The following is a 12,334-nucleotide window of genomic DNA, read 5'->3' on the forward strand; positions in this document are numbered from 1 at the left end:
AAGCGGAAAAAGTACTCACACCACTGGTCAAAACAACTAGGTCCTTTCTCCTGGACACAGGGCACTTTATACGGGTCATCAAGGATTTGGGAACTATACTCCCAGAAAGCTGGTTGGTTACGTTAGATGTTAGTAGCCTATACACTTCGATCTCACATGATAAGGGTATGGAAGCGACCAGATCCCTCTTATCTACATCAGACCTTTCGGATGGTTCCATCCAATTTTGTATGGACCTACTTCAGATTGTGCTACATGCTCCGGGTATAGCGTCCATAACAACAGGGACGCTTGCGCACTCATCAACATCTATGTCATTTCCGGGGGCGGGGTTACCCTGGCAACAGCGTCTAGTGAGGGGGATATAAAGGGCCCACTTTTTGCTACCGGTGCACACAGCCATAGCAGGGCGCGGGAGCGCAGCTTTTTCAGACGGACACATAAGGTAAATACCCTGCACTTCATACATATTTGGGCTCTTTATCAGTGTTAGACAATTGTTCCTTCACACACTGCATCCTTTATTCATTAGGTGCGACATATGTGGCATATCCCCTACACTAACGCCTTCTACCATCCAGCTAGGTATATCATTATTCCTTTCTTTTTGGTTTATCCTTATGATCTAGTCTTATCTAATCCTTACGTTATTTCCCACAGCATACGATCTTTACCCTTTTGGGTGTACTCACATATTACACATCACTCCACCAAAGGTAAATCTCATTGTACTCTCTCCTCACATGTGTGCTTTTAGATCTCAGAGGTAGACACGTTTTGATAGTGGTGTTATTTCTTTGTACTTCGGGGTTATTAATTTGGGGTTCCTCTACCTATTGTGTACTATTTATATGTTATGTGGATTTTATTTTTTGTTATGTATGTTATCTTATGTATATATGGCATGTTTTTCTTTTTCTTTCCGCAGCGGTTTATGAGTAAGGACCCGGTGGGTCCGAAACGTCATTTTTTACGCTTTTGATGTTGGACTCCGTATAGTGATGTTATGTTATTGTTGTACACAATAAATTGTTCAATTTTTTGCATGTTATTCCACTTGTGAGTGCGGTATAATTTTATATTACTACCACCTTTAGGGATGACGCAGAGATTTAGAAGTGAAAGGTTTGGACCGAGAAAATTGACAGGGAGTTCAATCAGAGCCTACTTTTAGTTTTCAGAAGGGGAAGTATATCATTTTGATAAACGGAAAATTCTCCAAAACAATTACAGATTACAAGTCCACAATAATACATATTTTAAAGCAAAATGTATTATTTATTAATTCTGAACTATTAATTATGAACAGGGCTGTCTGACCGTGGTCTGTATAGCTGCATCTGTGTGGCTCTTTAAGTATACAGCAGAAATATGCCAGAAATGTACCAGAAGTGACCAGAACATAAGAGTAACCACTGTTTATTAAATATACTCAGCTTTTTTCCCACACACTTACTCTTTCACTATTCTTACATATTACAGTTTTTGCTCCACTAATCCTCACTCTCCTTCGCTATCCCCACACCCCAGCACCCTCTAAACAAATAGTTATCTCTCCTTCCCTCTTACCCTCCCACCTGACCTATTCTGCCAACCTGCTCCTCAACCTCAGACCTATCCTACTGAAACATAAATAAGCCGGACACTCTCCTCCCACCTGCTCTCCCTCTCTCTGCTTCTCACTGCTGGCGACATACAGTGGGGCAAAAAAGTATTTAGTCAGTCAGCAATAGTGCAAGTTCCACCACTTAAAAAGATGAGAGGCGTCTGTAATTTACATCATAGGTAGACCTCAACTATGGGAGACAAACTGAGAAAAAAAAATCCAGAAAATCACATTGTCTGTTTTTTTAACATTTTATTTGCATATTATGGTGGAAAATAAGTATTTGGTCAGAAACAAAATTTCATCTCAATACTTTGTAATATATCCTTTGTTGGCAATGACAGAGGTCAAACGTTTTCTGTAAGTCTTCACAAGGTTGCCACACACTGTTGTTGGTATGTTGGCCCATTCCTCCATGCAGATCTCCTCTAGAGCAGTGATGTTTTTGGCTTTTCGCTTGGCAACTCGGACTTTCAACTCCCTCCAAAGGTTTTCTATAGGGTTGAGATCTGGAGACTGGTTAGGCCACTCCAAGACCTTGAAATGCTTCTTACGAAGCCACTCCTTCGTTGCCCTGGCGGTGTGCTTTGGATCATTGTCATGTTGAAAGACCCAGCCACGTTTCATCTTCAATGCCCTTGCTGATGGAAGGAGGTTTGCACTCAAAATCTCACGATACATGGCCCCATTCATTCTTTCATGTACCCGGATCAGTCGTCCTGGCCCCTTTGCAGAGAAACAGCCCCAAAGCATGATGTTTCCACCACCATGCTTTACAGTAGGTATGGTGTTTGATGGATGCAACTCAGTATTCTTTTTCCTCCAAACACGACAAGTTGTGTTTCTACCAAACAGTTCCAGTTTGGTTTCATCAGACCATAGGACATTCTCCCAAAACTCCTCTGGTTCATCCAAATGCTCTCTAGCAAACTTCAGACGGGCCCGGACATGTACTGGCTTAAGCAGTGGGACACGTCTGGCACTGCAGGATCTGAGTCCATGGTGGCGTAGTGTGTTACTTATGGTAGGCCTTGTTACATTGGTCCCAGCTCTCTGCAGTTCATTCACTAGGTCCCCCCGCGTGGTTCTGGGATTTTTGCTCACCGTTCTTGTGATCATTCTGACCCCACGGGGTGGGATTTTGCGTGGAGCCCCAGATCGAGGGAGATTATCAGTGGTCTTGTATGTCTTCCATTTTCTAATTATTGCTCCCACTGTTGATTTCTTCACTCCAAGCTGGTTGGCTATTGCAGATTCAGTCTTCCCAGCCTGGTGCAGGGCTACAATTTTGTTTCTGGTGTCCTTTGACAGCTCTTTGGTCTTCACCATAGTGGAGTTTGGAGTCAGACTGTTTGAGGGTGTGCACAGGTGTCTTTTTATACTGATAACAAGTTTAAACAGGTGCCATTACTACAGGTAATGAGTGGAGGAAAGAGGAGACTCTTAAAGAAGAAGTTACAGGTCTGTGAGAGCCAGAAATCTTGATTGTTTGTTTCTGACCAAATACTTATTTTCCACCATAATATGCAAAAAAAAAGATAAAAAAAACAGACAATGTGATTTTCTGGATTTTTTTTTCTCAGTTTGTCTCCCATAGTTGAGGTCTACCTATGATGTAAATTACAGACGCCTCTCATCTTTTTAAGTGGTGGAACTTGCACTATTGCTGACTGACTAAATACTTTTTTGCCCCACTGTATCTCCCAATCGTCGACCCCCACAGCTGATACTTCCCATTACTTCCCCCTCCTATCGCTCGTAACCGAATATGAACTACCACAATCTTTCCTATATAAAACCCATGCCATTGATTCTCATCTCCCTGCTCCCTCTCTCTCTGGAGCACTTTGGAACGTTTGCTCCATCTGCAATAACCTCCATGTGATTCATGACATCTTTACCTCCTGCAATCTTTCCTTTCTGGACCTCACAGAAACATGGCTAACACCCTCTAACATTGCCTCCCCTGCTTTGCTGTGTTACTGCGGCCTCAATTGCATCTACACTCCTAGCCTTGGCAACCAACATGGTGGAGAAGTGGGTCTTCTCCTTTCTATCAAATGCACCTTCAACCCAATCCACCCCTACACTCACTTATCTTTCCTTCTTTTGAAGTGAATTCTGTCCATATCTACTCTCCCTTCATCCTCCAAGTAGCCATCATATACCAACCTTCATGCCCGGCCACTGCCTTTATTGACCAATTCTCCACTTGGCTTTTTTACTTTCTCTCTGCTGACATTCCCACCATCATAATGGGTGACTTCAACATCCCCACTGACACCCGCCAGTCAGTAGCCTCCAAACTCCTGTTGTTTACTTCATCTTTTGGACTTACTCAGTGGTCCTCCTCAGCCACCCACACAGACGCAACAAACATTAGACCTGGTCTTCACTCGTCTCTGCTCCCTATCTAACCTCACAACCTCCCCTCTCCTGCTATCTTTTCTAATCCCTGTCCTCCTCACCTGTCACCCATATCCAGCACTAGCACACCCCCACAGAAACCTTGCACATCTAGACTCTTGCACACTCTGACTCTATTCTACCACTGACATCCATAACTTCATTACATGACACAGTCAGTGCCACTGCTTTCTACAATGCAACTCGCACATCAGCCATTGATGCGGTTGCCCCTCTGGTGCATGGCAGAGTGTGATGAATGAATACACCACCCTGGCACAATAACCTCACTAAAAAGCTTCGGCAAGTATCCAGGGTTGCGGAGCGGCTGGAAAGAACACATATTCGCAAGATGGCTTCACCGCATTCAAACAAGCAACTTTCATATTCAAGTCAGCCCTCACCTCTACTAAACAGGCCTTCTTACCAACCCATGTATCTTCCTTATCCTACAACCCCAAAGGGTACCGTCACACTGAAACGACGCTGCAGCGATGCGACAACGATGTCGATCGCTGCAGCGTAGTTGTGTGGTCGCTGGAGAGTTGTCACACAGACAGCTCTCCAGCGACCAACGATCCTGAAGTCCCCTGGTAACCAGGGTAAACATCGGGTTACTAAGCGCAGGGCCGCGCTTAGTAACCCGATGTTTACCCTGGTTACCAGCATAAACGTAAAAAAACAAACACTACATACTTACCTACCGCTGTCTGTCCCCAGCGCTCTGCTTCCTGCACTGGCTGTGAGCGCCGGTCAGCCGGAAAGCAAAGCGGTGACGTCACCGCTCTGCTTTCCTACTGGCCGCTCACAGTCAGTGCAGGAAGCAGAGCGCCGGAGGACAGACACCTGGAATATAAGTATGTAGTGTTTGTTTTTTTAAGTTTACGCTGGTAACCAGGGTAAACTTCGGGTTACTAAGCGCGGCCCTGCTCTTAGTAACCCGATGTTTACCCTGGTTACCAGTGAAGATATCGCTGAATCGGCGTCACACACGCCGATTCAGCGATGTCAGCGGGAGATCCAGCGACGAAAGAAAGTTTCAAACGATCTGCTACGACGTACGATTCTCAACGGGGTCCCTGATCGCAGTAGCGTGTCAGACACAGCGAGATCGTAACGATATCGCTGGAACGTCACAGATCGTGCCGTCCTAGCGATCAAAGTGCCACTGTGTGATGGTACCCAAACAGTTATTCAACACTTAACTCCCTCCACTGCCCCCTCCGACCTCTCTCATCTCTGCTGAGGACTTTGCCACGCACTTCAAAAATAAGATCGACCAAAACTAGGCAAGTCTTTATTTTTCAACCACCGCAACCCCTTAGTATAACAGACCAATGCCTCTCTCCCATAACCTCCCTTTCCAACATCACCGAAGGAGAGCTTACTCATCTCTCCAAATAACACCTCACCACTTGTGCACTTGACCCCATACCATCCCACCTCCACCCAACCTCACCACCACACTCTAACCATTCCCTTCAACCTATCACTAACTTCTGGTACCTTCCCTTCTGCTATCAAACATGCCACAATCACACCTCAAAAAGCCAACCCTAGACCCGACCTCTACGACCAGCTATCGCCCCATATCGTTGCTCCCATTCGCTTCCAAACTCCTTGAGCAGCACGTCCACGCTGAACTTTCCTCCCACTTCTCATCTAACTTGCATAAAACACATTTAGGGATTAGCAAGATAGGGAGAAGTGTAGGGCACTGCGTAATAAAGCAAATTACAAAAGTGGTTGGGGTGTAAAGATATATATATATATATATATATATATATATATATATATATATATATATATATATATATATAATACATTTTTGGTACCAGACCAGCCCTTTAAAGGGTTATTCTCTTTTTCATAGAAGGATAGTCAGATACTACTTGTAAAAACAAGCACTTTTGAAATGAACTGCTTATTGAAATTTGCAGGTTCTTGAGATAATAGCATTTTTCTTTTGTTTATAATTTGTTGCCTAGGAGACCGACCACAGCTGCTGTCTAGCTTGAAAGCACTGTGCTGACGCTAGGCATTATAAGGAGATAAAATTGTGCTCCAGTAATCCTGGTCACCTTAAAAACAGCTCAGAAGAAGAGTGATTGTAAGCACTGCACATGTTCTGCTGTTTAGCCGTGGTGGTCGGTATCCAAGGCAACCATCTGTAAACAAGAGAAAATTGTTACTGTTTCAGGAACAAGTGAAATTTTTAATAAGCGGTAAATTGCAAAACTACCTTTATTTCCAAGCATTTTCCGACAATACCCATTTATGAAGATGGGAATACCCTCACCCCCTTTAAATCTAATCTTCTCTATATCTTGATAGATTTACAGCACATCATTTCCACCATTCACCTTTACTCACTATTTTTTGGTGCCGTATCCTTGATGGTAAGTGGCTGCGCTGATTATGATGATCACGGCTGGCGTGCCGTACCCCACTGCCAGGAGGTATGTTTTCTTCAGGTGGGTGTTGAATACAGTTACTAACATGCGGTAAAGCTCCAAACCTTCCAGAGCCATCCAGCAGAAGGAGCAGAGGTATAAAGCATGAAGGAGTGCTGCAATTATCCTACAAAGCACCTATGAAGCAAAAACATGGGGTGTTACCAAGTATAAAAAGCCATGACATAAGCCATGACATAAGACAGGACAAGCCACAATTACCACCAGATCTCAATGGTTAGAGGAATATTCTTCATTACTTCAAGGAACAAAGGCGCAAGTAGAGTTAAAAGGTTGCATAGTTTGGCAGCTTTTCCTTTACAAACCGTAGTGTTTTGTACCAACAAACATTTGTATAAAATATATACACCCAACATGTCTCAAGATGAATGGAGTGAGATGACAAGTTTTGAAAAAAAAAACAACATGATTTTGTGATACTCTGTCAGGAGATGCTTATGCTATATATGTCTATATGTGGCCACCCAATGGTTGTAATGTGAGTTGCAGCCTGTTTAGAATTTTGCTTGCATTTTCTTGTAATATATGGAATTTATATCATGAAAAATTGGAGGTCTTAATTAAATTCATGGAAAATTATAGATGGACACGTCTGTATAACTATAGAAGTATTTTGTACATTACGACCCTGGAATCCTTTATGAAAGTTTTATACAGGAAAGAAATATATCTTGGTACCGTGTTAGCCAGTAGATAGAAAAATATTTAGAATTGAGAGTCCTCAGTGGTTGATACCTTTTAATGGCTAACTGAAAAGATGGACCTAATTATTTGTACTAAATGTCTAACTGGGGGTCTGTATGTGGGTGAGACAGGGCAGAAACTGAGAACTCTCATCGCCACACAATAAGAGAAAAAAGAATGGATCTACCTGTGGCAATACATTTCTGTCTCCCAAATCACAACATTATGGACATGAAATTACTTGTGCTAAAGGGGAACTTCAAATCCCAGAGAGACAGACGAGTCTGGGAATATAAACTGATGACGACCTTTGACACTCTAAATGCAGGAATGAATGTGTCACATGGATTTATGTCTTTTTACATCAACTAAGGAACTTGCCCCTCACACTATAAGGGGTCATCACAACAGAGACCCTAATCACAGGACAATAAAACAATCCTTATCTAAGAACTGGCCCAATATTTATGGACGTAACTGTTTATCACACATGGTAATTCTGCTTCATGTCACCTGTCTTATCCATGTTTGTTTGTTTTTTCTATACTATGTTGTGCATAAATATGTGATTCTTCAGAATTTGTTTTAGTCTTTGCCTGATGAAGAGACGTATGTAGTCTCGAAAGCTTGCAATTTGTTACCATCTTTTCAGTTAGCCATTAAAAGGTATCAACCACTGAGGACTCTCAATTCTAAATATTTTTTTATGAAAGTTTGTCATTCTCCATCCACCTAACATAACTGACAGCTCCTCAGTGTCCCTCCTCCCTGCTGTGATGTCACACTACTCAGTACAATCTGCAGCTGTCAGTCAGGCTTGGTGGGTGGGAGGAGACTGAATACACTTGGATTCCTAAGCTCTGACTCTTTGGGTTCACATAACTGTATTTTTCATCTTGGTGCTGTTCGTGAAAAGAAACATACATCAATCGGACCAATCTTATTCAATGGGGATGTTCAGATGCCATTTTTTTATATGGACTAAATGTCTGCATGAAAATAATAGCAGCATACATTATTCTCTTTCGCATTTAGGATGAGATTCACCCTTTCAAGGCCATGGGTGTGCTCAAAAAATTGGATCCTCTTCAAATTGACCGTATAGGATCCGATTTTTATGGATACTTTGCAATTCTTAACATACAAACCTGTACTTCATCTTGTAATTTTTATTATGTCAAAAACCGGATGAAAGTACAGATGGAAAAACAACCATTTTTTTCTGGATGAATACCAGATGATTTTTTTTATATGCTTGGGGGAACATAGTGGGATAAAATAAAGTTGTATGTTACTTGTTTGAAGTGTCTCCTGATAGAATCTGCTCCAACTTCGACAAAAATTGTTCAATGAAAAGGCTGCAGCTTTAACACTACAGGAGAAAAACTCTCCAACACTTTTTAAAAACTCTTCAAAACTGATTTAGGAAATGTAAAACTCCTGTAAAAACTACCCAGGGACCAAGAGTTCCCTGATGAGGTTTGCACTACAAAAGCAGGAGCTCAAAACAGTCTATGTGCAGATACCATAAAATTAACAAAAAATAAAATCAGACAGAGGCTGACTAACAGTATGACATTGTCTCTGTTTAATCTGGAACATAACGAAGGCACACTGCCGAAACGCGCGTAGGAGAATTGGTGGGGTAAGATATGTTTGGTACATTCATTACATCAATGTAGGATACTATGGTCTTCACATCTGTGCCCCAGCGTTCTAGCCAATGTGTATTGCAGGCACTTTAGCCGTAATTTTGAGGATTATGGGAATATAGTCAATACACTATATGATTATTTTTCTAGTCTCTGGATGCAAGTATTGTTTATGTTGGTACTTATTTGTGTATTTTCAATCTTTGACTACATTGTCTATTAGCATTATATCTTGCTCTTGCCTGCCATCTGGTGGTGCCACTTACTTTCTTTGGCTCTACATAGTGGATGCTTTCCTGAAACGGAAAGTACTTGCAAGCAGCATAATACAAAGAATAGCAGGTTTACCCAGAATCCTTTGCAGTAGGCGGAGCTATGCAAATCATCTCTTTCTTTGGCTCATCACTCTGCACTATATTGGCACTTTTTTTTAACATTGTTTGTCTTTTAAATTATTTCTAATAAAGTACTGTACTTTTATTGTTCATCTTTCGCCTCTCCTTATATGCTCTCTAAATCTGGAGCATGTGCAGTGAAGGAAGGTGTAGTGTTTTTGGATTCAGCTGAGCAATGTGGATGCACCGTTCAACAACTGAACTCACTAAGCAGCAAATCATTTTGCATTTATATAAAAAAAAAAGCAAAATGGCAGTAAAGTAAAATCCAGTAATACCTAATATTGTAAAACTGTAGGGCATATATATTCGACAAATGTCATAGAATTTTACCTGGTTCCAGACCGCTGTAATTCCAAAGAGAAATATGCAGTTGCCAAACAAGAGACTGATACACAGGTGCGTGTGAATGGTGTTACGTGTTCCCCGGATAGATCGACAAAAGCAAAAAGTGATGATGGCCAGCACAAGACATAGGATCGAGATGGAGAGCCCAATTTGTGTAATGAGAGTCAAAGCCCAGGTCTGGAATACAAAGTGTGAGGATTATTTTATGCAGAATTAGACTTGAAATAATGAAAGACTAAAATCAATTACAAAATAATTTTTCTCAATTTTTCCAACATTACCATAGAAAAAAATAGATTTTTGTGCCTATCCCGCACTTCTTCCTCTTGCAGATCCCCGGGCACTGTGCTTAGGGCACGTGCCTTCCCAAAGTGTGCACAGCCAATGGCTGGGAGACACTTATTTTTTAAGGCACCTCCGCCTGATGGGAAGTGCCTAAACAACGTTCTCACTCTGCCTTGTTGTATGCTCGCTAGTTTTCAAGTCCCCTGTTTCTGGTTGTACTTGTCAGCACCTGCCTGTTCCTACTCGTACCTGTCTTTTTGTATATCATCCTTACCTGCCTGCATCTGCCATAAGAGCCTGTATACCAGCCGCAACTGACTGCACCTGATGTGCTAGGCTGTATACCAGCTGTACTTGCCTGCACCTGCCGTGCCAGTCTATATGCCAGTCGTACCTGCCTGAACCTATAGTGCCTACAAATAAACACCGTGTGCACTGCTATATATGTGGTGCAGAGACTAGGTTCCCAAACCGTCAGCAATCAATATGAAAGTCTCGCACTCAACTTCAGTTTCTTGGATTAATGATTTTTATTGGTGCAAGGTAGCACTGGAAACGTTTCAGCTCACATGGAGCTTTCATCAGTCACGTGCTGAGCCATACACGTATACACGGACAAATCTTAAGTAGGTGTAGAGATGGTGCTTGATGCAGCCAAAAACCGTAGGAGAATGGGACAATTGTCCTGTGTTATAGAGTATAAGCTATAGAATATAGAATCTTGTATAAATAAATAAATAGTACTGGAGAGGGTGGGCCTGATGGCGACCAGCAAGAAAATAGGGGCTTATATTTGTAAAGTCTGCGGAGGGAGGTGGTAGCCTCCAATCTGACCATAGGCGGAACAGGGGCTTATACTTATAGTGTCCGCGGAGGGAGGAAGTGGCCTCCAATCTGGCATAAGCGGAACAGGGGCTGTAATGGCGAGCCGCCTGGAGCTAGGTCACCACCTCTGAGACGCGGAGTCCACCGCACAGAGCTTATACTCTATAACACAGGACAATTGTCCCATTCTCCTACGGTTTTTGGCTGCATCAAGCACCATCTCTACACCTACTTAAGATTTGTCCGTGTATACGTGTATGGCTCAGCACGTGACTGATGAAAGCTCCATGTGAGCTGAAACGTTTCCAGTGCTACCTTGCACCAATAAAAATCATTAATCCAAGAAACTGAAGTTGAGTGCGAGACTTTCATATTGATTGAACCTATAGTGCCAACCTGTATATCAGCTGCACCTGCCGTGCCAGCCTGTATACCAGCCACACTTGCTTATATACCAGCCATACCTGTCTTCACTTGACGTCTGCCTGTATTCCATCCTTACCTGCCAATACCTACTGTGCCTGTCTGTACCAGCCAAGTGTACCCATTCCTGGTCATTTCGACTATCTTCCCCTTTAAGGTTCTGCTGCTGTTTTAGATGCGGCTCTGGCTCCTCGGTCCACGGCACAGTGGTTCCACAACTTCCGTTACAACTTCCTTCCTGCTTTGGCTTATTGATAATTTGACATTTTGTAACTTTTACCAATTAAATTTACCTATAGATGTCCTCAGTGCACGCTGAACTAAAGGTGTAAAGGTGGAGAAGACGCTCAAACACCCTCTCTGAAAACACTTGATATATTACTTAAATGACCTCTTGTTTTTATGTGTTTTTATCCTCATACCTGCTGCAGTTTCCTGTGATTCAGGGGTGATATGGTTAACTGTAGGTACCAGGCAGTTGGGAAGAGTTACCAGTTAATTGGGTAAATCAGACCCTGTTTTAGGCAGTTTGGAGAGAAGCAAGTACACTCTCAGTCAGTTTAGCCATATCGGGGGTGTGCAGAAGAGCAAACCTGCAATAAGGTAGCAAGTCCAGATCACAAGAAACAGTGGCGTTAGTTCCTCACACAGGCAAGTTGAGGCATCTTAGAAACATTACAAAATGAAGAACAGAAAATGTTTTCTAGTTCCAGAGGACTTAGTGAAGAAATACAGGACCAACCAGGCTCGGTCATTTCCATTTAATAAGTCACAGTGCTGCATATTGACCTGGGTGACCTATAGTGTGTGGGAAGTCACAGCCGCATACATTGACTCGTGTGGCTCTAAGATGGAGGTCTTCAGTAAAGCTTGTTGTTCAACTGTAACATTTTCCACAAGAATTGTGCCTCCGCCAGTAGCCACCAAGTTCGTGTTTCTGTTATGTGTTACAGATGAAAAAATTAAGAAGTATCCTTGCTGCCAATTGTATATATGTTCAGAATTTGGATCAAGTAAACAACATTTTCTTTTCTTAGATATGTCTGTCTCTTTCATCGTGGAAACCAAGGGTCTCAACAAATAGAAACATGAGGCTGTATGTGGTCGGAGAGTGAAAGTACATCACATGTCGGAATGTGCACGCCTCCAAGAATTCCTGTATTAGATGATTTGGGACCACGAGGTATGCCTCGCCACTTTTGGTCCCTTACTCTGGTACACATGAGCTGGATGATA

At 42.5% G+C, this 12,334-nt stretch overlaps 1 protein-coding gene across 3 annotated transcripts in view; it reads right to left on the bottom strand.

Annotated features, from left to right (window-relative positions):
• LOC138677008 (adhesion G protein-coupled receptor E5-like) overlaps nucleotides 1–12,334 on the bottom strand; it is a 155,297-nt gene that overhangs the window by 12,106 nt on the left and 130,857 nt on the right. For all 3 annotated transcript variants that reach the window (XM_069766785.1, XM_069766784.1, XM_069766783.1), the window contains 2 exons: nucleotides 9,551–9,742; nucleotides 6,386–6,603 (listed from right to left, as the gene is read on the bottom strand). In XM_069766785.1, the coding sequence (XP_069622886.1) occupies nucleotides 6,386–6,603; nucleotides 9,551–9,742 (410 nt within the window). The remainder of the gene's footprint in view (nucleotides 1–6,385; nucleotides 6,604–9,550; nucleotides 9,743–12,334) is intronic.

Source organism: Ranitomeya imitator, chromosome 4 (genome assembly GCF_032444005.1).
Source record: "Ranitomeya imitator isolate aRanImi1 chromosome 4, aRanImi1.pri, whole genome shotgun sequence".
In the NCBI taxonomy this organism is placed as follows: domain Eukaryota; kingdom Metazoa; phylum Chordata; class Amphibia; order Anura; family Dendrobatidae; genus Ranitomeya; species Ranitomeya imitator.